Source organism: Pongo pygmaeus, chromosome 6 (genome assembly GCF_028885625.2).
Source record: "Pongo pygmaeus isolate AG05252 chromosome 6, NHGRI_mPonPyg2-v2.0_pri, whole genome shotgun sequence".
In the NCBI taxonomy this organism is placed as follows: domain Eukaryota; kingdom Metazoa; phylum Chordata; class Mammalia; order Primates; family Hominidae; genus Pongo; species Pongo pygmaeus.
The window spans coordinates 57684808-57712460 of NC_072379.2; the positions used below are offsets into that span (position 1 = coordinate 57684808).

A 27653-nucleotide genomic window follows, 5' to 3' on the forward strand; every position below is an offset into this window, starting at 1 on the left:
TGGTCCAAGTCACCGAACGCCATCTTTTGTAAATGCTTGAATTCTGGAATGAGTTTTTAAAGACTGTCTATGAACTAAAATTAAGCTTTTTACCTAGTTGTCATGAAAAAAAAAAAAAAAAAAAGAGAGCTGGTATGGTAGTATTTGAATTCTTACAAATTATTTCTCCAAAAGACTCATCTTTTGCCAAACTGAGGTGTCCAACCTCATAGCATTATTGTTCTTTTTTTTTTTTTTTTCATTATAAAAGCATTCTAGGCTGGGTGCAGTGGCTCATGCCTGTAATCCCAGCACTTTAGGAGGCAGGTAGATCACTTGAGCCCAGAAGTTTGAGACCAGCCTTGGCAACATGGTGATACCCTGTCTCTACCAAAAATACGAAAAATAGCCAGTCTCATAACCTGGTCTCTAAATTAATTAATTAATTAAACTTTTAAAAGAATTATTTTGTAAAAAACGATGAGAACACATGGACACATGGGGGGAACAACACATACTGGGGCCTGTCAGGAGAGTGCGGGGGGAGGGAGGTAATGGATGCTGGGCTTAATACCTAGGTGATGAGATGATCTGTACAGCAAACCACCATGGCACACATTTACCTGTGTAACAAACCTGCACATATACCCCTGAACTTAAAAGTTGAAGAAAAATAAATCAATAAATAAAAAGCATTCTATGGCCAGGTGTGGTGGCTCATACCTATAATCCCAGCATTTTGGGAAGGAAGCTGAGGTGGGCAAATTGCTTGAGCCCAGGAGTTCAAGACCAGCCTGGGCAACATGGTGAAACCCCGTCTCTACAAAATATACAAAAAAATTAGCTGGGTGTAGTGGCGTGCACCTGTAGTCCCAGCTACTTGGGAGGTTGAGATGGGAGGATGGCTTGAGCCCAGGAGGTAGAGGTTGCAGTGAGCCAAGATTGTGCCATTGCACTCCAGCTTGGGGGAACATAGTGAGACTGTCTCTTAAAAAAAAAAAAATTTAAAAAAAAAGGATTGTAACCGCATTTACCAAAAACAAAACAAAACAAAACAGAAACCTAGAAAATAGCCAATCTAAAACAAATCAACCACAGCTCAAATAACTGTATGTTGATTTGTTCTTTCCCCAGGTTTGAAGCATTTTTAAATATGTGATAATTAGAGTACAAACAAGTGAAGTCTCAGTTTTTCATTGATTTTTTTCATAAGATAAGCATTTTTCTGTGACATTGCATAACCTTCACTTCCACTAAGCTAAGCAGCCAGCCCTCTAAGGAGTAAAAGAAGTCTCTAAAAGCAGTGGCTTTGCTCCCTTACCAGAGGCCTACAGCTGACCAGAAAGGAAAGTGAGGAAATGCTTGTTCAGGGCACTGCCTAGTACGTCGCTGGAGACCAACTCCAACCAGCTCTTTCCTTGTTCCTTGTTTTGTTCCAATCATTATTGACAAGGGAAGTGTAGCTAAAAGCTGCATTCATCTGTCTCCTCCCTTCTGTCTTTAGACCTCGTTGCTTAAAATACCAGCAAGCCTCAGGGGTAGGTTTGCTCCAGAGTGTCCCAGTTTTAGCACTGAATGTCTTGCTGGGCAATTCCTGTCCAGGGCAAACTGGGACAGTTGGTCACCCTACCAGGGGAGAAGTGGGATGAGTGTGTAGACATATTTGGCCAACCTGTCCTTGTCAGAGCTAAGGTCCTGCGTGGAACTTTTCTATCAGGATGTGGGTAGCCAGCATGTGCCCTTGGACTTCAGGACCACCCCTATGCCATGCCCACCTGCTTCTCATGCTCAGTCACTGGGTCCTAGGCTATCTCATCCACTCATCCAGCCTAGAGGCACCTAACTGGGATATTCCTATAGGGGCTTATGAGAGTAAATGTGACATTTAGGTGAAAATAAGAGCTCTGGAATTCTTATATTTAATGCTGGCCTGCCTTTGAAATCACTTCTCATGATCATTATTCTGATTTCTTTTTTGTTGCATTTGACTTATGTGCCCTTCAGAAATACAAAATGGTTTCCTTGCTTTGCAAAGGAAGGATTTCCATTTGTACCCAAAAGTAGACCTTCTACACATTGCCTGTGCGAGATTGTGCAATTCAGCTCTTCACTGTTTCTTGGTCCAGAGAGTTGGTGCTCTTGTTATGATAAGTCTTGACTAACAAGATAAGTCTTGACTGACAACTCAGGGATGGTCCTCATTCCACGCCAGTTCAACATGTAATATAATGCTGTACATATAAATGTGTTTTTGCTGTAACATGGGGACTTTGCTATTGTCCCTTAAGGATGAAAAAAACATCACATTGATTTCAAAATATAGTAATGATTGTCAGTAAAGAAAGCTGTTGGAGACACATGAGAGATGCAAGCTGCCTATAGTGGCCATGGAGAGTAAAACTAAATGGATGCGCTACGAATTTGCTGATTGATCAGCATCTTTTACACTGAATTCTAGAAGAAGAATCACTTTATGCTTGATGATCTTTGCTAATCAGCTATAATCAGGTCTTCATAGAATGGTGAAGTAATTAAGTCTTGTTCACTGGTACTATCATATATAATTGTTTCCATACTGTTGGCCAAAACAACTATAGGAGGCTTTGCAGAGGCCATAAGTACTCAAGGTCTTTGAGGTAATTTCTCTATATAAACAATGCAAATATTTTATTACTGGAGTTCAGTTGAATTTTTTTAACAGGCTTTAAATCTTTCAGGATTTTCCTGTGGGTTTCTTCTTAGGAGAGTGGGGGTGGTGATGGTGACTGAGTAACATGAAAGGCCCTGTGTTCCTGCAGTGGGGGCCCAGGGCTCTTTCATCTTAGTCTGACTGCTGTCCCACTGCTGCTTGAGGATTTGGAGTGTGTAAAAGTCCTGGGCTTTTTAATTATGTTTGAGCCTTTTAAGAAGCCCGACCTATAAAGGGAAAGACGGAAACTTATGCAGTGAAATATTTTATATCCAATTTGAGGATTCAACCAAAGGTCTCCACTCGGGCCAAATCAGAGCCTTCAAATAGATCAAAGGTAGCATGGAGTTGAGGCCGACCTCTTTGTTGGAGGTGGAGTGGCAATACTTTATGATAATTAATATGTTAGTTGCATAAAAGTAGCGTAAGAGTAGAAAAAAAGGAGTATATTACTCAGATTTCCACCATCTAAATTTAACATTTTTCAAACTTTGTATTCCATATATGTGAATATGTACATTGATTTTTATAGTTATAATTGTGATATACATTATACTTGACTTTCTGCTTTCATACTTAACATTATGTGATAAGCATTTTCCACATTGCATCATGGTTCAATGAAACATTTTAAATGGTGTTATAATATCCTATAGAATTCTTATACTGTTGTGCATTTACCTGCTCAATTATAGGACTTCTGGACTGTGTTTGAGTTTTTGATTATAAGACTCAATGAATATATATAATTTTAAAAAATTTCTTTGGGCATGTTTTCCTAGAATATATTCTACAAGTTGAAATTACTGGGACAAGGAATTTCAACATTTTTAAGTTTGGGGGCAGAAAATTGGCTACTGATTTTCTAAAAGGTAGAGCCATTTTATTCTGTCCCCATTAGTTCTACAACTTTATCAGAATTGGGAATTATCTGAATTCTTTTTTCAAGCAAATTGAAAATTGTTTTAGGATTAATGAAAAGAGTTACTTCAGTGTTGTTTTTCCTATAATAACCATCAGTTTGACACACACACAAAATTGTATTCTAGGAAGAAAGAACATTCCTCACTGTTGACAAGCAGCTATCGTATTTTTAAAAAGGAAGTTTTGCAAATGGCACGGCAGGCATAGTTGCTTCCAATAAGAAACAAATTTGAGGCACCTGAATCTCTCTGTCTGCTGCTGCAAAAAAATTATACTTGCTACTGAAATCAATGTAGGAGAGGAGAACAATATGGATTAGCAATACCCAAGAGAATGCTCAGCTTGCCAGCGACTGCAGTGCCTGAAGTTGAAGTTAATGAAATGCAGGCTTCATGAAAATCCTAGGGGGTAGTATTCCTTAGTTCCACTAAAATGTAACCATAGTCTTCCTTCTTAACATAGCCATAAATCCAAGTAAAACCTGTATATATGTATCACTGAGTAATACAACACAAATGTTTTTGCAACCAAGAGAGGCCTTTATGCAGATTACTATGAAGAATGCAATGGTAGAGACAAGACTTGAGTTTATTTCAGATTGTTGTTGTTTATGGCTAACTAGAAGAAAATCTCAGAGAGATTCATGTCTCTTTTTCTCTCTCACTGGCTCACTATTTATACCTAGCTCGATTCATGAGCTTCACCTCCTGAATCTTGCATTTGCTGATGGCTTGATTTCATTTCAGGTTCTGATCTACAATGGCCAACTGGACATCATCGTGGCAGCTGCCCTGACAGAGCACTCCTTGATGGGCATGGACTGGAAAGGCTCCCAGGAATACAAGAAGGCAGAAAAAAAAGTTTGGAAGATCTTTAAATCTGACAGTGAAGTGGCTGGTTACGTCCGGCAAGTGGGTGACTTCCATCAGGTAGGAAGATGCTTGGGAGCAGGCAGGTTGTGGGAATGGGAGAGTGGGATTGAAAATAAAGCCTGGATGCCAATGAGACATGGCCGACCTTAAGCAAAGCCATACAACAGCCAGTGTGTGTCTTCTGTGGCCCTACTTTCCACAGAGAAGAGTGGTCTAAGTTCATACATACATAGGACTAAATATAAAACCAGACAAAGGTTTAGGCATTGTTCAAGAGGTAGGGAGACAATTCATTAAAAAGACAGTGCTCAGTTCAAAGAGGCAAATCATTAATGAGAGAATTGCAGTCTATTTGGGGAGAGAACTTGGCAAATTATAAAAGGAAGTTTCAACACAATCTCCTCTGGCAAATGTATGATCACATTTTTGTATTACATGTGGAACCTCAGGACAAAATCTGTCTAGCTGATACTCTAGTGCAACCTCCACTTCGGGGTCAGATGTTACTCTCATCGTCTTCCTTTCTTGTAATGTCCTCTTCAAGTGTTGGAATCATGGTTATATTGGCCTCATAAAATAAGTTGGGAAGTGTTTCCTCTTTCTGTTGTTGGAAACAGTATCTTTAAGTGTTAGGAGAATTCACTGGTGAAGCCATCTGGGCCTGGAGATTTCTTTGAGGGAAGGGTTTTGTTGTTGATATGTAAGTGTACATCTTTATAGAATACATGTAGTATTTTGATACATGTATTTAATGTTAATGACCAAATCAGGGTATTTAGGATATCCATCACCTCAAACATGTATCATTTTGTTATATTGGGAACATTCAAATCTCTTCTAGCTATTTTGAAATATACAATATATCGTTCTTAACTATAGTCACCCTACTGTGCTGTTGAACACTAGAATTTATTCCTTCTATCTAACTGTCTGCACCCCTTAATCAATCTCTCTTCGTCTTCCCACCCATCCCCACTTCCCAGCCTCTGGTAACTATCATTCTATTCTCTACCTCCATGAAATTAACTTTTTATGCTCCCACATATGAGTGAGAACATACGATATCTGTCTTTCTTTGCCTGGCTTATTTCCTTTAACATAATGACCTCCAGTTCCATCCATGTCACTGCAAGTGATAGGATTTCATTCTTTTTTATGGCTTAGTAATATTCCATTGTGTATATATGCCACATTTTTAAAATCCATTCATCTGTTGATGGACACTTAGGGTGATTCCATGTCATGGCTATTGTGAATAGTACTATAATAAACATGGGGTGCAGATATTCCTTTGATATACTGATTTCTTTTCCTTTGGAAAAATACCAAGTAGTGGAATTGCTGCAGCATATGGTAATTCTATTTTTAGTTTTTTTTTAGAAACCTCCATATTGTTTTCTATAATGGCTGTACTAATTTACATTCCTACCAGTAGTGTGTGAGTTCATTTTCTCTGCATCCTCATCAGCATCTGTTATTTTTTGTCTTTTTGGTAATAGCCATTATAACTCCAATGAGATGATACCTCATTGTGGTTTTAATTTGCATTTCCCTGATAATTAGTGATGTTGAGCATTTTTCCATACACCTGTTGGGCACCTATATGTCTTCTTTTGAGAAATGTCTATTAAGATCCTTTTCTCACTTTTTTTTTTTTTTTTTGAGACGGAGTCTTGCTCTGTCGCCCAGGCTGGAGTGCAGTGGCGGGATCTCTCAGCTCACTGCAAGCTCCACCTCCCCAGTTCACGCCATTCTCCTGCCTCAGCCTCCCGCCTCCCGCCTCAGCCTCCCGAGTAGCTGAAACTACAGGCGCCTGCCACCATACCTGGCTAAGTTTTTGTATTTTTAGTAGAGATGGGGTTTCACCGTGTTAGCCAGGATGGTCTCGATCTCCTGACCTCGTGATCCGCCCACCTCGGCCTCCCAAAGTGCTGGGATTACAGGCTTGAGCCACTGCGCCTGGCCCTTTTCTCACTTTTTAATGGTATTATTTATGTTTTTTGCTCTTCAGTTGTTTGAGTTCCTTGTATATTCTGGATATTAGTCTTTGGTCAGATGGATAGTTGGCAGATATTTTCTCCTATTCTACAGGTTGTCTCTTCACTCTATTGATTGTTCCCTTTGCTGTGAAGAAACTTTTTAGTTTAATGTAGACCCATTTGTCTATTTATGGTTTTATTTCCTATGCTTTTGGGGTCTTAGCCATAAAAGCTTTACCTACACCAGTGTCCTGAAGTGTTTCCCCTGTTTTCTTCTAGTGGTTTTATCATTTTGAGTCTTATGTTTAAGTCTTTAATCCATTTTGAGCTTATTTTACATGGATATGGTGAGAGACAGGGGTTTAGTTTTTGAGCTTATTCTACGTGTATATGGTGAGAGATAGGGGTTTAGCTTCATTCTTCTGCATATGGATCCCAGTTTATCCAGCACCATTCATTGAAGAGGGTGTCCTTTCCCCAGTGTGTGTTCTTGTCAGCTTTGTCAGAGATTATTTGGCTATAAATATGTGGATTTATTTCTGGGTTTCCTATTCTGTACCATTGGTCTATGTGCCTGTTTTTGTACTAATACCTTGCTGTTTTGGTTGTTATTGCTTTGTAGGATATTTTGAAATCGGGTAGTGTGATGCCTCCAGCTTTGTTCTTTTTGCTCAGTATTGCTTTGACTATTTGGGGTCTTTTGTGGTCCATGTGAATTTTAGAACTTTTTTTTTATTTCTGTGACAAATGCCATTGGTATTTTAATAGTTATGCATTGAACCTGTAGATTGCTTTATTCAGTATGATCATTTAAAAAATAATAATTTTTCCAATCCATGAGTATGAGATGTCTTCCATTTGTTTGTGTCCTCTTCAACTTCTTACATCAGCATTTTATAGTTTTCCTTGTAGAGATCTTTCACCTGCTTGATTACATCTATTTTAAGGTTATTTATTTCTTTTGTAGCTATTGTAAATGGGATTGGTTTCTTGATTTCTTTTTTAGGTAGTTCATTATTAGTGTATAGAAATGCTAGTGAGTTTTGTATGTTGATTTTGTATCCTACAACTTTACTGAATTCATTTATCAGTTCTAAAAGTTTTTTGGTGGAGTCTTTAGTTTTTTCTGTATAAAAGATCGTGTCATCTGCAAAGAGAAACAGTTTGACTTGCTCTTTTTCAGTATGAATGCCTTTTGTTTCTTTTTCTTACCCAGTTGCTCTGGCTAGGACTTCTGGTACTATGTTGAATAGGAGTGGTGAAAGGGGACATTCTTGTCTTGTTCCAATTCTTAGAGGAAATGCTTTCAGCTTTTCCCTATTCAGTATGATGATATTTGTCGTATATGGCCTTTATTATGTTGTGGTATGTTCCTTCTATGCCTGATTTGTTGACAGTTTTTATCATGAAGGGATGTTGGATTTTATCAAATGTTTTTCTTAATCTATTGAGATGAACTTACGGTTTTTGTCTTTCATTCTGTTGATGTGATGTATCATGTTTATTGATTTGCATATGTTGAACCATCCTTGCATTTCTGGGATAAATTCCACTTGATTATGGTGTATTATCTATTTGATGTGTTGTTGGATTCTGTTTGCTAGTATTTTGTTGAGGATTTTTACATCTATATTCATTAGGGAGATTGGCCTGTAGTTTTCTTTTTGTGTGTGTCCTTGTCTGGTTTTGGTATCAGGATGATAGCCTTGTAGAATGAATTAGAAAGAATTGCCTCCTCTTTAATTTTAAAGAATTAGTTTGAGAAGAATTTGTGTTAGCTCTTTCATATAAGTTTGGTAGAATTTGGCAGAAAGGTCATCCAGTCCTAGACTCTCCTTTGTTGGGAGAATTTTTATTACTGATTCAATCTCATTATTCTTTATTGGTCTGTTCAAGTTTTCTATATCTTCCTGGTTCAATCTTGGTAGGCTGTATATGTCCAGGAATTTATCCATTCCCCTAGGTTTTCCAGTTTGTTAGGCTAAAGTTGTCCATAATAGTCTCTGATGATCCTTTGTATTTCTGTGGTATTGATTGTAATGTCTCCTTTTCCATTTCTGATTTTATTTCTTTGGGTTTTCTCTCTTTTTTTCTTGATTAGTATAGCCTAGTTGAGTTTATTGATTTTATTTATCTTTTTTAAAAACAGTCTTTTTTGTTTCATTGATCCTTTGTATTTCTTTTTAGTTTCTATTCCATTTAGTTCTGCTCCGATTTTTATTATTCCTTTGTTCTAATTTTGGGTTTAGAACAAAAGATATTGGGTTTGATTTGTTCTTGCTTTTCCAGTTTTTTAAAGATGCATCTTTAGGTTGTATATTTAAACACTTTCTACTTTTTTGATGTAGGTATTTATTACTATAAACTTCCATCTTAGCACTACTTTTGCTGTATCCTATAGGTTTTGGTATTTTGCGTTTCCATTTTCATTTGTTTCAAGAAGTGTTTAAATTTTCTTCTTGATTTCTTAATTGATTCAATGGTCATTCAGGAGCATGTTTTTAATTTTCATGTATTTGTACAGTTTCCAAAGTTTTCCTTGGTATTGATTTCTAGTTTAATTCCATTGTAGTCTTAGAAGATACTTGATATGATTCTGATTATTTTACATTTGTTGAGACTTGTTTAATGGCATAAGAAATGATCTGTCCTAGAGAATGTTTCCTGTGCTGATGAGGAAAAAATGCATTATGTAGCAGTTGGATAACATGTTCTGTAAATGTCTGTTAGTTCTGTTTTGTCTAAAGTGAAGTTTAAATCTGACGTTTCTTTCTTATTTTTCTGTCTAAATGATGGCCAATTCTGAGACTGTTTGTTGAAGTCCTCAACTATTATTGTATTGGAGCCTATCTCTCCCTTTAGATCCAATACTATTTGCTTTATATATTTGGATGCTCCAGTGTTGGCTGCATATATTTAATATAATTGGGATGGTTATATCCTCTTGCTAAATTGAAAACTTTTTTTTTACAATTTTTATCTTGAAATCTGTTTTATCTAAGTACAGCTACTCCTTCTCACTTTTGGTTTCTGTTTACATGGAATATAATTGTTTATTCCTTTACTTTCAGTCTGTATGTGTCTTTGCAGCTGATGTGAGTTTCTTGCAGGTAGCTGATATGGTTTGGATGTTTGTCCCCTCCAAGTCTCATGTTGAAATGTGATTCCCAATGTTGGAGATGGGGCCTGATGGGAGGTGATTGTGTGATGGGGAAGATTCCTCATGAATGGCTTTACACCAGTCCCTTGGTGATAAGTGAGTTTTCACTCAGTTCATGTGAGACCTGGTTATTTAACAGAGTCTGAGACCTCCTCCATCTCTCTCTCTTGTTCCTGCTCTTGTCATGTGAAACACATGCACCCACTTTGCCTTCTGCCATAATTGTAAGCTTCCTGAAGCCCTCATCAGAAGCTGAGCAAATGTTGGTGCCATGCTTGTATAGCCTACAGAATTGTAAGCCAATTAAACCTCTTTCCTTTATAAATTACCCAGCCTCAGGTATGTTTTATTATGATGCAGAATGGCCTAACACAGTAGCATATAGTTAGATCATATTTTATTTTTATCCATTCAGCCGGTTTATGTCTTTTATGTGGGGAATTTAATCCATTTACATTCAAAATTATTATTGATAGGTGAGAACTTATTTCTTAATTGTTTTCTGGTTGTTTTATATATCCTTTGTTCCTTTCTTCCTCTCTTATTGCTTATCATTGTGGTTTGATTGTAGTGGTAACATTTTCTGTAGTGGTAACATTTGAATCTTTTCTCTTTCTCATTTATGAGAAGCCAGTGAGTTTATACTTTCATGTTTTCTTGATGGTAGGTATCGTCCTTTCACTTCCAGATGTAGGACTGCCTTAAGCATTTCTTGTAGGGCCAGTCCAATGATAATGAATGTCCTCAGTTTTTGCTTGTCTGGGAAAGACTTTCTTTTTCCTTCTTTTTTGAAGGATGGCTTTGTGGGTATAGTAATCTTGGTTGTCAGTTTTGTTCTTTCAGCACTTTGAATATATCATCTCATTTTCTTGTGGCTTATAAGTTTCTGCTGAGAAAACTGTTAGTCTGATGGGGATTCCCTTATATGTGCCTTGACAATTTTCTCTTGCTAATTTTAGAATTCTTTCTTTGTCTTTGACTTTTGACAGTATAACTGTAATATGCCCTGGAGAAGACATTTTTGGATTGAATCCATTTGGAGATTTTTGAACTTCCTGTTCTAGATGCCTATATCTCTTGCAAGACTTCGGAAGTTTTGGGCTATAATGTCATTAAGTAAGCTTTCTATGCCTTTGCTTACCTCTTCTTCTTCTGGAACACCCAAAATGTGAATATTTGGTTGCCTGCTTTATGGTGTTCCATATGTCATGTAGGCTTTCTTTGTTCTTTATTAAACTTTATATATATGTACTTTTTTGTCTGAGTTATTTCAAAAGACATTTCTTCTAGTTCAAAAAGTATTCTGCTTGATCTGTATTATTGAAGCTCTTGATTATTTTTTTGTTTCATTCATTGAATTCTTCAGTTACAGAATTTCTGATTTGTTCTTTTTTATGTATCAATCTCTTTGATGAATTTCTCATTCTGATTATGAACTGTTTTTCTGATTTCCTTCTGTTATTTATCTGTGTTATCTTGTATCTCGCTAAGCTTCTTTAATAACACTATTATGAAATCTTTCCCAGATATTTCATAGATTTATTTTTCATTGAAATCTGTCGCTAGGGAATTATTGTTTGTTTGTTTACACGTCACATTTCCTTGCTTTTTCATGTTTGTTTGTTTTTACATTGATATCTGTGAATCTGGTGTAACAGTCCCTTCTTCTGATTTTTTGAATTGACTTTTGTAGGAAAGATGTTTTCCAATAGATGTGTCTATAGGGTTGGTTGTGTAGGGCACTTTGGTTTTGGTTTTGGGTGGGCACAGTAATGTAGTCTTCAGATGACTTCTTCAGCTATAATCAGTGTCAGTGGTATCTTTGAGTTCCTCGGTGGGTTAGGCTGTGGTTTTTAGTAGACACTGTATGAGGTTTTGCTATGGATTGGGACACCAGGTGGGCCAGTTCTTTGGCACCAGTATGCTGTTTCTTGGGTTCCCAGGTGGCATACATGGAAACTGGTAGAAGCAGTTCTGAGTGGGCTGATCCTTGGGCCTTCATATTATTTGGCTAAGTCCCTACCCAAATCTCATCCTGAGTTGTAGCTCCCATAATCCCCACATGTCATGGAAGGGACCTGGTGGGAAGTAATTGAATCATGGGAGCAGGTCTTTCCTGTTCTGTTCTTGTGATAGTGAATAAGTCTCATGAGATCTGATGGTTTTATAAAAGGGAGTTCCTCCACACAAGCTCTCTTGCCTACTGCCCTATAAGATGGGCCTTTGCTTCTCCTTTGCCTTCCATCATGTTTGTGAGCCCACCCCCCCAACAGCCATGTGGAACTGTGAGCCCATTAAACCTCTTTCCTGTATAAATTACCCAGTCTCAGGTATGTCTTTATTAGCAGCGTGAGAACAGACTAATACAGGTTTCCAGGTGACTTGCTAAAGTGCTGGCAGTTGCAGCAGTAGGCCAGGCTGGCAAGTGGATCACTGAACTCCTGGGCAGTGTGCATGGCATCAGCAATGGCGATAGCAGCAGTGGGCACTAGCACTAATGGCAGCAAACTTGGTGGGCCAGTCCCCCAGCCCCAAGGTGGTACATATGCAGGTGAGTGCTGGTGGAGGTGATGGCAACAGGCTGGGAGTGGACATCCTCAGGTCCCTGGAAGGAATGCATGGGCCCCAGCATTGGCGGGAAAGGTGTATTGATCTCTAGGCCTCTGGATAATGCGCATATGCACTGGCAGTCCGGGGAGGCCTGTCCTTAGCACCCCCAGGTGTGGATGGGCAGGGCAGGCCTATTCCCAGGCCTCTGGACAATGCCCACAGGCACTGGTGAGGGTAGGGCCAGGTGAGCTGGAGCTGTCCTCAGGCCCCTCAATGGTGTGTGCATACAAAGGCTGTGGTGTAGGCAGGGCTGATCAATTCCCAGGCCCCCAGACAACATGCACAGGCACTGGCAACCTGTGTGGGCCCATTTTCAGCTCCATGGAAGGCACGTATGCATGCCAGTCGCAGTGGGTGGGGTAGGTCAATCCCCAGACTCCTGGATAATGTTCATGGGCACAGGTGAAGGCAGTGCAGAGGCAGGCCTATGCTTAGGCCTCTAGATGGCATATGTGGGTGATGCCTGTGGCAGTATGTGGGGTTGATCAATCCCCAGGCCCTCGAATGGCACACTAGGATGCCAGTTGTAGTAGCAATGGGTATCTTTAGGCACTTTGATGATGTATGTGGGCACCAGTGGCAGTGGGGGTGGTAGGTCGACCTCTTGGTTCCCAGATGATGCTTGTGGGCCACTGGTGGTGGTGGCAGACAGGCAGACCTGTTTTTAGGTCTCCTGGTGGCAAGCAGACCAGGTTGATCTCCAGGACCTTGGATGGTGCCCTTGGGCCAAGAGGAAGGCTAGATGGGCCTGTCCTCAGGTCCTTGGACAGTGCCTGGGTGAGCCAGTTCTCAGGCCCCCTTAAGATATGTGCAGGTGTGCAGCAGCCCTGCTGCTGGGGGGTAAGGATTTGTTGTCAGTGGCAATGGCCCCAGGCAGGCAGCTGTCAGGCTCTGGAGAGTACATGCTTTGGCTCCCTTTGTCCCTAGGGCAGCCTCCCCAGTGTGTTTCACTACCCATTCCTTGGGGTGTAAGACATTGCATGAGCTAAAGTTTTGGGGATGCATCTGCACTGCTAGCTCCAGCCAGTATCGTGATGCTGTAAACCTTTGGGTAGATGTAGAGGGGTGTCTACAGGGGTTCAGGGATGTAGATATGTAGGGGGTATTGGGCCCCAAGGTGTGATGTAGTCTGGTGGGGGCCGGGCTCTCAAAATGGCACCATGCCATAGCTGCTTGAATCTCAGGGGATGTATGGGACCCAGTGTAAACATCTTCTGTAGAACAATGTCATTACATGGACTCCAGGCATCTCTTTATACTAGTCTCAGGGCTTGTGAGGGCTGAGGGGCTCTCCTGTGGCTAAAATTGTAAGAGTCTGTGGTGGGAATATGGACTGCTGACTGCTGGGGATCTCTCACTTACCTTTTACCCACAGTGGGAGTTTCCCCTGGCTCTGAATTGATCTTGGCTGGGTCCGCTGCTTCACTTCCCTTTCCTTCTATGCCTCAGAAGTTCCCAGTCACTTTCCTGCCGAACTCCATTGTTTTCTTTAGATGTTCTATTTGACATCTAATTATCTATTTGCCATTCTGGTCCTTCTTTGTGAAGGAGGTGACAGCCAGGTGCCTCAGGCAGCCATCTTGAAGCCCCTCCAACAGAGGGTTTTCAATTGCAGATTCAATTTCTAAAGTAGATATGGGATTGCTTACCTTTTCTGTTTCTTCATGTGTCAGTTTTCATAGGCTGTATCTTTTTTTCAGGAATTTGTCTATTTCATCCAAAATTTCAGATTCATTGACATAAAGTTGCTTTATAACATCATCTTTTTATTTTTCTTGAGACAGAATCCCACTTTGTCTGCCCAGGCTAGAGTGCAGTGGCATGATCTTGGCTCACTACAACCTCTGCCTTCTAGGACATGAGGTCATGTCTCAGCCTCCCAAGTAGCTGGGACTACAGGCATGTACCACCACACCTGGCTAATTTATTTGTATTTTTAGTAGAGACAGGGTTTCACCTTGTTGGCCAGGCTGTTCTCGAACTCCTGACCTCAAGTGATCCACCCACCTTGGCCTCCCAAAGTGCTGGGATTACAGGTATGAGCCACCACGCTCGGCCTGTAACATCATCTTAATATGATTTAATGTTTCTTAAGATCTCTGGTGTTTTTAGTAACTAGCACCTCTCTTGCCTGAAGTTTAACAATTTTATTCTTTTCAAAGAACCAATTTTTATCTTTATTTTTCTCGAGTATATTTTTGCTTTCTATTTTATTAATTTGTGCTTTATCCTTATTATCTTCCTGCTATTCTTTTCATTGTGTGTGACTTACTATTCTTTTTTTAAAAACAACATGAATTTTTAGCCTTTCTTTATTTCTAAAATATGCATCCAATGGGAGAAATAAATTCCTGTTGTTTAAGCCGTCCAGTATGGTATCCTTATAGGACTGTTGAGAGGGTTCGGATAAGTTAATAAGCTTAGAGCAATTCCTGACTCATAGTAAATTTTGCTATTTTTATTTTTATTATCATTACCCTGAATTGCTTACAAGAGTACATATAACAAAGAAAAAATTATAAATAGTAATAGTCAAGATTCAGGAAAATATGTTTATTGAAAATCAACATATAAGGGAAAGTTGGAATATTAATATTCAGGCCATTAAGGGCATATTTGAATGTTGAGCTTCCAGGGAGTGGTGGACATGTTACCTCCCCCCATCTGCTACACTACTTTGTGATGAACATCTCACCAGGCACACACAGGATCTCCTCAAGATTATTTGATGGCTGCCTCCACCACCTGTTATTTTATATCCCCTGGACCAGCCTTGTGAAATGCTCCCAGGCCTGGCATCCCACATGTGTCCTGCTTGGCTCTTTGCATAAAACGTCCAGCTTGGGAGGCCAGATTGCTGCTTCCGGGCAACATGTCCCACAGAGGTGGGAAAAGGAATTGGCCGCCAGTCAGAAACTGGTGGCAAATATCACACTCAACCCGCTGACTCTTCTTGCGAATGCAAAACACATTTAGAGATGAAATGGTACTCCTCTGGCTGCCAAAAAAACAAGTAACAAAAGAAGCAAGGCCCACATATGTTTGTGATAGTGATTGTTTTACCACGCAGCAAGGGATCTGCATTTTGTGTAGGTGATTTTAAAATGTTGGCAAAGATCCTTCCCCCTTAGTGCCTCAGCGTTGGTTTGGGGTGGTTTGTGGAGATGAGGGTTATGAGGAGGGAAAAGCACTCCCGTGTGAACAAAGGCATTTTCTGTGAGGCTTGGATCTAAGAATACTGTCCAAATGTCAAGCATCTGATAATGAAGAAAACGGACCTTAGCCATGGACTTGCTTTTCAGCATTAGACACACTTAAAACAGAAGCATGAGTATGTGTCTGCCAAAAAAGCAACCTCATTCTCTGCTAAACACCACAGCTCTTAATTAAAAAAACTGAAACCAAAGTAGACTTGTCTCTGGATGGTTACCTAAAATGTCCACTTAAAGAAATGACAGCTCTCCTAGGGGAGCAGTAGGGTACCGAGAGAGGGAGCAATTTTCCCTGTGTATTCACATCAAGCCATGCCCAGAGAAATCAAACACAGCTCCCACCAGCCTTCAGAGATCTGATGAAGAGTGAGTGCTTCTTGTTCCTCCTTGTTGGCTCTGACCTAGAAGGTAACAAGTCTTTGGTATTGGTGCCATTTTAAGGATTGGACACTGCCCTGTTATATAATCCAAGCAGCAGACTTTCTGAGCTTCTGTCAAATTTAGAAGTTGTCTGTAAAATGCAAGGTCTGGACTAACTTATTTCGAAGATATCACCTAACAAAAATCTGAAATATCTATATTTCATTAATGCCCAGAGGGGCTCAGTTAGCCAGCAATGCAATGTGGAATAGTGTAGTGACTTTCAGCAAATGTCATAATGCTCTCTATGCTTACATAGATATGTTAAAAAATATATATATATATATATATATATCCATATACCTATCTCTAGCCACTGAGATAGAAATATACACAAAATGTAAATCTCAGGCTACGTGATAACCAAAGTCATGGGTAGCCTCTGCACTGGCATTGACCATAAACCCTTACTAGTGTTATCTCTGGGTCCCAGAAGTTGAGTCCTCTTTCTCCTTGTCTGTTGACAACCCATGGCCATCGCTCTCAAGGCCACCCTTTTGGGATCTTTCTGTGCCTTTCTCCAAATATCAAAGTTGCTGTTCATTATCTGAGTTGATATTGTCACTGCATTTGAAATGTAGTTATTCTTAACATGCCAGCCCTAAGGAAGTTTTGACTCCACATTTAGAAATTTAAAACTTTGGCCGGGCACAGTTGCTCACGCCTGTAATCCGAGCACTTTGGGAGGCTGAGGTGGGTGGATCACTTGAGGCCAGGAGTTCGAGACCAGCCTGGCCAACATGGCGAAACCTCATCTCTACTAAAAATACAAAAATTAGCCAGGCAGGGTGGCACACGCCTGTAATCCTAGCTACTCGGGAGTCAGAGGCATGAGAATCACTTGAACATGGGAGGTAGAGGTTGCAGTGAGCTGAGATCACGCCACTGCACTCCAGATTGGGCAACAGAGTGAGACCCTGTCTCAAAAAAAAAAAAAAAAAAAAAAAAAAAAAGATTAAAAATTTTAATCAGAATAATAGCCATACTGACAAATTGCTTTAAGATTTTTTTTTTTAGAATAAATGTCATTAAGCTGAATGTCCTGGAGAAAGAAAACACTTCTGTTTTTTTATCATTATTTTATTGAAAATATCTTTATTGACACAAATTATTTTTCATATAAACATTGAAAAAATGTTGAGTCATTGAGCAGTTTTCATTTTTACCGAATCTTACTGATTGTAGCTTCTAATAATCATGAGTTTTGCATGATCTCCAACAGGCTGATTTTCCTGATTGCAATTTGAGCCCTTACTATTTTTATTTTATGTTTTCACTGTCAATATCAATTCCATTTTCTTCCAAAACTACAAGATGGATTATTTCAGCTAGGTTGTATTTAATGGCTGGAATGAATTTTAGGTCTCATTTTCCAGGGAAGGGAAACTGAAACCCAGAGGTTAAGTGACTTCCCTGAAGTATCCTACCCATTTCATGTCTGAGCTGAGGTTAGAGTCTTGGCTTACAGCCCAGAGTTTCTCTACTTCACAAGCATATCCACTACTGGAATAATGGAATCACAGCAGTATGCTGGTACAGTTAAAATTGGAGCCTTATATGCATGCCTACCATAATTAAAGCAGGGCTGAGAAATAATGTATTTCACATCTAGTGTTAGCTCTGAATCCACACCCAAGGTGACCACCTCCTATAGACAGAAGATTGGGGTTTTTTGTTTCGCTTTGTTTTGTTTTTTTTTTGAGAGGGAGTCCTGCTGTGTTGCCCAGGCTGGAATGCAGTGGCATGATCTTGGCTCACTGCAACCTCCACCTCCCAGGTGCAAGCGATTCTCCTGTCTCAGCCTCCCAAGTAGCTGGGATTACAGACACATGCCATCATGCCCAGCTAATTTTCTATTTTTAGTGGAGATGGGGTTTCACCGTGTTGGCCAGGCTGGTCTCAAACTCCTGACCTCAGGTGATCCGCCTGCCTCGGCCTCCCAAAGTGCTGGGATTACAGGCGTGAGCCACCATGCCCAGCCGATTGGGTTTTTTACAAAGGCACTAAGATTTGGTGGTGAGGCCAGGTTCATATAATGTTAAGAAAAGTTATGGCTTTATCGGGGAACTTGTGATATTAAAAGAATGCATGCTGAAATTGGCCAAAATGAGCTGAGAGAATATGGTGGGCAGTGTCATGGATAAGAGAATACGGGGCAGGGCACAGGGCAGAGTGCATAGTCTGGCTCATACCCTGCAGCTTGGAGAGTGAGAGGTGGGAGAGAAACCAGAATGGGAACATCGGGCCTGGATAGTAGACAAGGAGTGTGTGTTCCATTGTTTAAGCAGTGGGGAGCCATCAGAGGTTTGAAAGCACATTTTAAAAGCTGTTCTTTGGGAAGTTTATAATAGTAACTTTAGGATGAATTCAGGGTGAGGAAACTCTAGAAATAGGAAGTCCTATAAGGAGCTTTATTGGAAGAAGATTTTCCATCTATTTCATACGTCCACCTTCTTGATGTTGGTTTAGAAGTCCTGAAGTAGAGGTCGTGGGGAATAAGGTTTGGAATGCCCAAGCTGTGAGGACTGATTCCCTGTTTGAGAGATGGTGTTTACTGTGTGTCCACACCAACTTAAAGGCTAAGTATCCACAGGGAGATCACCGCATGCTGGTGTCCCTGGCACTTCCTCAATGGCTCTAGTAGGCATCCTCAGCCCCCTAAAGCACAAGCCCTGCTCCAAGACTTGCACCTTGACCTTGACCTGGGTTTAGTATATGGAGCCCTCAGGCCCATGGTCTGCCACACTGTGCTCAGGGGCTTCTCCCAAAATGTCCTGGTTTCCAACAGGAATCAGACCTTCAGCTAGAGGTTACATCTAGGAAAACCAAAGGGAAGGAGCACACCACCCTGAAGCTTGACTGTTCTGGAAAGCCCTCAGCAATTGGAGGGGGTCTATGACATGAGAAGAAGGTGGAGTTAGACAAACCTGGTTTAAACTTTCATTTTGCCACTTGCTAGCTGTGGGCTGGTTACTGGTCCTGGAAACTTTTTTTTTTTTTTTTGATACGGAGTCTCACTCTGTCATCCAGGCTGGAGTGCAGTGGCATGATCTTGGCTCACTGTAACCTCCACCTCCTGGGTTCAAGCGATTCTCCTGCCTCAGCCTCCCAAGTAGCTGGGATTACAGGTGCCCACCACCACATCTGGCTGATTTTTGTGTTTTTAGTAGAGACAGGGTTTCACCATATTGGCCAAGCTGGTCTGGAACTCCTGACTTCAGGTGATCCACCCGCCTTGGCCTCCCAAAGTTCTGGAATTACAGGCATGAGCCACCACGCTGGAAACTCTTGAGTGAGAACAGTTACTTCATAGGGGTGATGGGAAGGTCAAAAGAGATGATAAGGATGGCGACCAATGATTCAGCATCTGTGAGTTCTCAGGCCACGGTCTACCACACACTTTTTTAATCCACAATTTTGTGGAATCAGAGTAGCTATCCTGTAAACTATGTCATGGTATTTACTAACTCATAACTGAGGAAACAGAAGCTTCACCTGAAAAACTTGCTTAAGGCTTTCAACAGTAATAGTATCTGAGATTTGAAAATCCAAATTTCGACCTTTCCACCACCCCACAGTATCTTTAAGTACCTGTGAGGGGAGTGCAGTGGGGAGGGATGAACTGTAGCCGGATCTAGGCTACATGCCCCGCTGTATTAGTCTGTTCTTGTACTGCTATAAGGAAATACCTGAGACAGGGTAATTTCTAAGAAAAGAGGTTTAATTGGCTCATGGTTCTGTAGGCTGTACAGGAAGCATGATGGCATCTCCTTCTGAAGAGGCCTCAGGGAGTTTTACTTATGGCAGAGGGCAAAGCTGGAGCAGACGAGAGCGAGCGGGGGAGATGCCACACACCTTAAACCTTTAGACGACAAGATCTCACGAGAACTCAGTCACTATTGCCAGGACAGCACCAAGGGAGACATGGTGCGGACAGCACCATTCATGAGAAATCTGCCCCATGATCCAATCACCTCCCACCAGGCCCCACCTCCAAATTGGGGATTACCATTAGACAAGCGATTTGGGTGGGGACACAGATCCAAACCATACTACTGCCCTTGGGGTATGTGATGGTGGTGGCAAGGGGGTGGTGTGGTGGTGGTGGACAGAATATTTGTCAGCACATCCTAACCACCATAGAATACTTCGTTCCCTAAAGGAAAGAGGAGTTCTTAAAAGGAGGAGGATGGAGGAGGCATGGTTCGTCTGCAGAAAGCAGTAACAACCACAGCTTCCTAATTGTGCTTTTCTAAAACTCACATTAACTTTTGTTTGTTTCTTGACTACGCACAACTAGAATATGGAGGAAAGAATGACTATAGTCCTTCGAGTGGATAATCAGGCTAGGATTTGAATATTTTCATGGATAGTCCACAGAAGGAATGACAGACAGCTAGCCACCTGCCTTTCTTGGAATTACTGCTGACAATTCATTTTTTGTGTGTTTTATTAAGAATTTTAAACAGCTTAGGAAGCATTATGAATTGTTTCTGAAGGAACAGTTCCAGAAAGGTCTTCAGGAGGTCCTTGATAACATTGACATGGTCAGAGGAAGCAACAAGCAAAAAAATGTCAGTTTTGCATTTGACTAGATGAGAGGGAATGAGAAGTTCTCAAAAACATATTGAATGGAGGAAAACAACTGTTAAATAGGCTTAAGGCAATGATAATCAAATATAGTTAATTCCCTGGAAAAATGTTTTAGTTTTGGCTGGGCATGGTGGCTCACACCTGTAATCTCAACACTTTGGGAGGTTGAGGTGGGAGGATCACTTGAGCTCAGGAGTTCAAAGACCAGCCTGGGTGGGCAATATAGTGAGACTCTGTCCCTACAAAAAAAAAAAATTAAAAGAATTAACCAGGTGTGGTGGTGCATGCCTGTAGTCCCAGCTACTTGGGAAGCTGAGATGGGAGGATCACTTGAGCCCAGGAGGTCAAGGCTGCAGTGAGCCATGTTCACGCCACTGCACCCCAGCTTGGACGTCAGAGTAAGACCCTGTCTCAAACAAAACAAAACAAAAAGTTTTGGCTTTGTTACAGAAATCGGCAAACAGAATCTTCATCTCCCCTACCAGCAGTCACTTTCTACAATGATGGGTGTCCTCTTTCATGGGTTCTTTATCTTTCAGACAGGGGCAAAGGTCCTCTGTCCATTTATGGGAATCAGACTGTGGGCAGAAAACCAGAACACAGTAATCAAACCACACCCCACCTCCCAGCCAGAGAGCTGCTCTGAAGTCACAGGTTAGGTCCTCCAAAAGCAGGCACTGAGGCAAAGTTTGGGGTGCAAATAGTTTGTTAGAGACCAACACCTGTGGAAGGAAGGGTATAGGAGCAGGATTGGACCAAGGGAGAAATAAAACTGTGATACAGGCCAGATAAACTGGGCAGGGAACTCTTCGGAGCATATTTTCTATCAGAGTGTCCCACACTGGGCCAAAATAGTGAGGCCTTTTATGCCCAGCTCATTCACTCACCAAATTTGGGCTGCCCCAGGAAGGTCATCTTGGGAAAGGCAGCTCTTTGCAGCTGAGGCAGACCCTGAAGGAGCTGACAGCTGGGGGCTGTCTGCTGAATGCACTCCCTGCAGCTGAGCAGCAAGTACATCCCTGAAGAGAGGTCCAGTGGGGTGTATCTCTATGTCTACAACAAAGGCCACCCAGATAATGTACTTGCTAGCTCTCATGGATTTGGGGGCAGGGAGTTGGGAGCAGCAGGAGCTGGTGGTTTGCCTAATATGGGAACTTGGTCTTTCTTTGTTTGCATGACATAAAATTTTGACTAAGCTCTCAGTGTAATTGTGTCTTATATCTGCCTTAGAAAGATGGATCGGGCCTTGGTTTTTAACTCATATCAAGATTCCAAGATAGGCAAGATGGATCTTTCAGGAAAAGGATTAAAGAATCATCAGAAAATATTTCCCTTTTTCAGTTATTTATCATGGAATAATAAATCATTCCAAAACTTAGTGGCTTAAAACAATTTATTATTTCTCACAAATATGTGGATTGAGTGGGCTCAGCTGGGTGAGTCTGATTCAGATGGGGTAGGCTGAGGTCACATGTGCAGCTGCATTCAGCTGGGAGTTTGGCTAAAGCTGGGACATCCAAGATGATCTCCTCTCCTCCAGTGCTCTCTCCATACAGCCTCTAATCATGTAGTGTCCTGGCCTGGACTTTTCCACAATACAGCAGGCTGGTCTTCCAAATGGAAAAGCAAAAGATGCCAGTCCTTTTAAGGCCTGTACTCAAAAGTCCCAGAATATTATTTCCATTTTATTCTCTCTTGGTCAATGCAAAACACAGAGCAAAGCAGATTCCTTTTGGTGGGAAGAATGACAAAGAATTTGGAGCCATTTTTAATCTACTCCTTTGCCCTAAACCAGTGTGTCTCAACCTTTGTAGATATAGATTTCCACACCTGCTCTCCAGATATCCTGATTTTATTGGTCTGCGGTAGAACCTGGGCATTGGTATTGAAGCTTCAAAGAGGTTTCCAATATGTAGCCAGTTTGGGAACCCTAAACTATGATGTTTTTTGTCCCTCTATTGATAATGACATGGCTTCCATCTTGCAGGAACCCCCATGTGGCATATATTTGGAGAAACTTTCATTCTGATTCCTGAAGTATATTCTAAATCCATTTTTACTTACAAGTTAACCAGAAATTTGAGAACATAGTTTTACTCTATACAAATCAGCCATTGACCTGAAGCATTATGTCTGTCTTCCAGTCAGTAGTATCAACTGGTATGACACTGGTTCTCTGAAATCATCAGCCAGAACCTTAATCTAAATTGTAGACTTCAATCCCTGCCATGCACTGTAGGTTTACAAGTGGTCTTTGTTCTCTTAAATTATTGATAGATCACTGGCAATTTAGACTTGTAAGAAAACTCTTTAATTTGTTTAAAAGCATTAGTTTCCTTTTCCCAGCAGTTTTGTGCTGTACTGAAACTATGTGGTCCTGGTGTGCAGTGCTCTTAGATAGTAGTGTGTCTGTGTTGCCTTTCAACAAAGAAAAAACTATCAAGCAGTGTCTGCTTTAAACATCATCCAGAGTGATGGTTTGCAGCAAAGATGTCCACTAGCACAGTGAATTTTTTTTCTGGATAATAGATTCATACAATTCCATGTCAAAGCAAAAAAAAAAAATAGTGCAACATTTTAGACTGTGAAGTCTTACTATAAGTAAGCTCAGTATTTCCATTAGTTAGTCATTAGGTTATTTAATAAGGATTCTTAACCTGGAGTAAGGGTCTGTGGTTAGGATTCAAGGAGTTGTCAGTGAACTTGGAAGGGAAAAAATTGCATCTTTATTTTCACTAACCTCTAACTGAAACAGCATTTCCTTTCATTATGAATTGTGAAATTTCGCATTTCCTTCCATTATAAGTGTAGGCAGCAAATCACAGTGGCAAAGCAGTACCTTTGACTTTTGTCACCAATAGAAAGCAGAGACATTCTCATACCAAATACCACATACACTGTTATAGATATCTTGAAAACCTTTTATCCTTATCACTAAAATTAAAATTATAGTAGTTTTCAGACCTTCTGGTTTCTCCTACTGAATGTGCTAATATACAAGTATATATGTGCTATCTCACAATTTTTTTTACTGTTTTGATGATTTCAATGGAATGTTTCATATGCAATCCTAGCAAAGCCTAGGATTTGATTTTAATTCACTGTATATTATATATGTATACGTGTGGATGCATATGCACTCTGTATTATTTATGTATGTATTTATTTTAAAGCAGGGTCTTGCCCTGTCACCCAGGCTGAAGTGCTGTGGCACCATCATGGCTCACTTTAGCCTTGAACTCCCAGGCTCAACAAATCCTCCCACCTCAGCATCCCAGGTATCTGGGACCATAGGCACATGATATCACACCTGACTAATTTTTGTATTTTCTTGTAGAGATGGGGTCTTGCCATGCTGTTCAGCCTGGTTTCAAACTCCTGAGCTCAAGTGATCCTCTTGCCTTGGCCTCCCAAAGTGCTAGGATTATAGGCATGAGCCGCCATGCGCAGCCAGCATGCATTTAGAAACATTATTGTGAGAAGGTAGTCCATAGGCTGCACCAGACAGTCATAGGAGACTGTAGCACAAAAACAGATTAAGAACCCATGCATTAGGCTATTTGAATTGTTGAAAATAATTTATAGATTTTCCCCAGCCCAAATCACTTATCCCCTTTGGTGATACCAGACAGACTTTATGAGCTAAACTATCAAGTAGGCTTGAATTTTGTTTCTAGTTGATTACACTGGCAATTCTAACTACTTCTGTTACCATATTCAAGTGACATTATAGTATAAGGATTAAGAGAATGGATACTGTGTTAGACTTGGAATAGATCCCTGCTCTATCACGTACCAGCTGTATGACCTTGGGCAAGTTACTTAACCTCTCCAAGAACCCCCTCACCTGTGAAATGGGGATAATATTATCACCCACCACTCTCACAGGAGGATTCATTATTAGGATGGATTGAGATAATGCTTATAAAATACTTGACCCTCTCTCTACCTGGCACCTAATAAGCATAAAATAAATGTTGGTTTCTATTGCCATTAGAGAGCTCTCTTAGCATTAATCTATTTTCACAGGGCAAGAAGCTCTCACTCTGTTCATAGAGTCCTTAAGAGACATTTTGTATTAAAGTTTCAGATGATGAAATGAGTTCAATATTGTCTATCAGATAGGCCTGAAACTACCACAGTTGTATCTAGTTTTAACTTGACTGTAACAAAGAGACTGTCTTGTCAAAAGGTAGTAGTAGCAGAGAGGGATGGGGCAGTGTTGGACATTTTGCTATATGACAGCCTAATAGGAAATAAAAGTGGCTGAATTGAGTAATGAGTTGTTTCTAAAGCATTGAGTCCCTTCTAGTGTAACAATAATTTGAAACATCCCTGTTGACAACAAATGAGGCGCATCCAGCCTTTTTTTTTTCTTTTTCTCCTATTTGTACTGAGCTTCTAACATACAGAAGACAGGAAATATAGGAGCTTACATTTAGAGAGTAAAAAACTATCAAAACAAAACAAAACAAAAATCATTTGGCAACTTATTGCTCTTCTGCTGTCCAGCATGGAGATGTGGGTATTTATTTTTGTTCCTAAAATTTATTTTTTTATACAGCAACCAGAGTCCCAAGGTTTAGATTCTGGCACCGGCTCTGTCATCTTAGAGCTGCTTGCCAGAGGGTGACTTCCCACTTTTGACTTTGTTTCAGTTCAATTGCTTCTCCATGCCTTCCCCACATACTGTTTTTCAGATATGGGGCCAATCTCATCCTCTCTGTGTAGGGGAGAAGAAAAAAGCACAGCAGAGAACATGTTAAATTTCCTAAAGATTCATTTTTGCAAGGATGGCAGCATCAGCAGGTGGTTTTTCTTTTCTTCTTTTAAATTTAAAATTGAATACATACCAAAGAATATTTACAATGCTGTCTAAGATAAAACAGTGATAAATGAACACTTTTGTACTCACCAGCCAGTTTAAAAAATACAACATTGCCCTTCCTAATTAGCCCTGGAGGTAGACTACTGTCCTGAATTCTGCTTTTACCATCCCCTTTCTTTTTTCTTTGTTAATAGTTTTACTGCAGGTATACATATCCATATATAATATTTTACTTTTCATGTTTAATTTTATAGAAAAGGAATTATTCTGTATGTATTTTGCAAAAACATACTTTTGCTATTCAACTTCACCCATGTTGATATGCTCAATTGTCTTCTTCTTTTTCATTGCTGCATAGTATTCCATCATATAAATATTATTCACCCATTCCACTGCCGATGGACATTTGGGTTGTTTTCAGTATTTTGCTTCTACAGATAGTGCTGCTATGGACATTTTTGCACATATCTCCTTGTGTCTGTGTCAACCTCACTAGATAATGTCAAACTGTTTTCCAAACTGATTATTCTTGCCAGTAAACTATAAGAGTTCTGATTATTCCATGATCTCAGCAAACACTTGGACTTGCCTCTAGTTCTTTCACCTGAGCTTGTTAAATTAAAGGAAGGCTTACTGTCCTTTCTCACGTCTAAAAGTTGTGGTTTGTATTCTCTTTCCATAGCTGTCTCTTGTCTTTTTTGAATGCCATCAAATTAAAGGACTCTGGCACACACACACACAGTGAAGGCAGAGTGGACATTTCATATCCAAGTCTGGGTGGTTATGTAGGTTCATTTTTCTTCTGGGTGTCCTGTGCTGAGGTTGGCTAGCAAACTATCCAGCTCAAAAAAAATCAGAAAGTTATTCCCTTAGCACCTTTTCAATTCAACTCTGCTAGCAGTGGCTCAGTAAGAAGCAGCAAGTAAATAAAATCAACAGATTTCAGCTTATGCCTTGGGCTCGCCAGCAATCCCCAGACCACAGGGAGAAAATGAATCTTTTTCTCACAAAATTCCTCTCACTCCCATCACTTTTCCATTGAAACAACAAGGCAGAGAAGTTACTTTATTAACTTGCTTTGCTGTGAGCCTTACCAGAAAATGAAGAATAATAGTAATTGGCAAATATTACCCACCCAGTTCCTTAGCTAGCACTTCTCACATCTGCTTTATGATATCCTTGCTGGCCTGATTTTATTCATTTCCTAGTGCTCGGCATAGAAACCACAAGAACTAGCAAAAAAGAAAAACACTGCATTTATATAAACCAATAAAACTAGTGAGTATTTTGTGGACATTAAAAGAAACATGAGGGCTGTCCCACATTATAAGTTTCAAAATGCAAGTTTTTGCCTTGTGGTATTTTAAAAGTTATAAGATGCTATTCAAGAACACTCTGAATAACTGTTTTAAATTGTTGTTGTTTAAACTTTTTTTCCTTTTCCAATAGCCCACTTGGCTGGTCTTAACTGGTCTCCTTCCTCACCAATCTGCCCTCCTCTCTGTGCTTTTTCCAAAATGCAAGTTTAATTGTGGTTGTTTGCCTTGTTTAAAACTACTCACTAACTTTGATACCTGCAGGATATCAAAGTCCTAACTCTACCTGGATTAATGAAAAGATTTGATCTGGCCTCTGTTTCCTTTCCCAACCTTAAATCTTACCCTCTCCCTCCTTTGCAATTAAAATGTTGAAAAACAAAATACCATATCATCCCCCAAACATGCACCCAGAAATTCACATGGGATTCCCTCCTCTTGCCTTATAAGGCCCTTTGTACTCTTCTGACATACCTGGAAAACTCCCATTTGCCTTTCACTCTTGGCAATCTTGGTATGCTTGATCCTTCCCCACATTACCTCCTTCTTGGCAACTCTTTCCATCTACGTACATCTTCTATTGTATGTACTACACTGGGGTTTCACACTTCAACTCTTTAATTGCCTTCCTCCTCTACTTGATGCTGAGTTCCTTGAGGACAGGAATAATTTATTTTAAAAATATTCATTTATTTTTGTAGCATACCCCTTAGCACAGTTCGTGGCACTGAGTAAATGTTCAGTGAATTAAAATCGAATTGGCCTCCACCTCATTCCCATGCCCCTCTCCTTTGCCTCTGACTGTGTGTGTGTGTGTGTGTGTGTGTGTGTGTGTGTGTTTTAATACTACATCTCTCAAGGAGTGCTATGATTGTTCACCAACTGTACACACCAAAGTGTCTTGGAGGAAACAGAGTAGACATGCTGAGATAATGAACAGTTCAAAACAATTCCCTTCAAACTAAAGACTGCACTGTTTGTGTCAGCTAAAGACTGTTTCCTTTCTGTGTTGCATGGGAGAAAAAATGAGAAATATTCTGGGACACAAATTTATAAAAGGAGTTGTAGAAA

The 27653-nt window shown here is 40.3% G+C and overlaps 1 protein-coding gene across 3 annotated transcripts in view; it reads left to right on the plus strand.

Moving 5' to 3' along the window:
• Nucleotides 1–27653, plus strand: part of CPVL (carboxypeptidase vitellogenic like) — a 205503-nt gene that overhangs the window by 165935 nt on the left and 11915 nt on the right. For all 3 annotated transcript variants that reach the window (XM_054494678.2, XM_054494677.2, XM_054494679.2), the window contains one exon: nt 4339–4521. In XM_054494678.2, coding sequence (XP_054350653.1) covers nt 4339–4521 — 183 coding nt within the window. The remainder of the gene's footprint in view (nt 1–4338; nt 4522–27653) is intronic.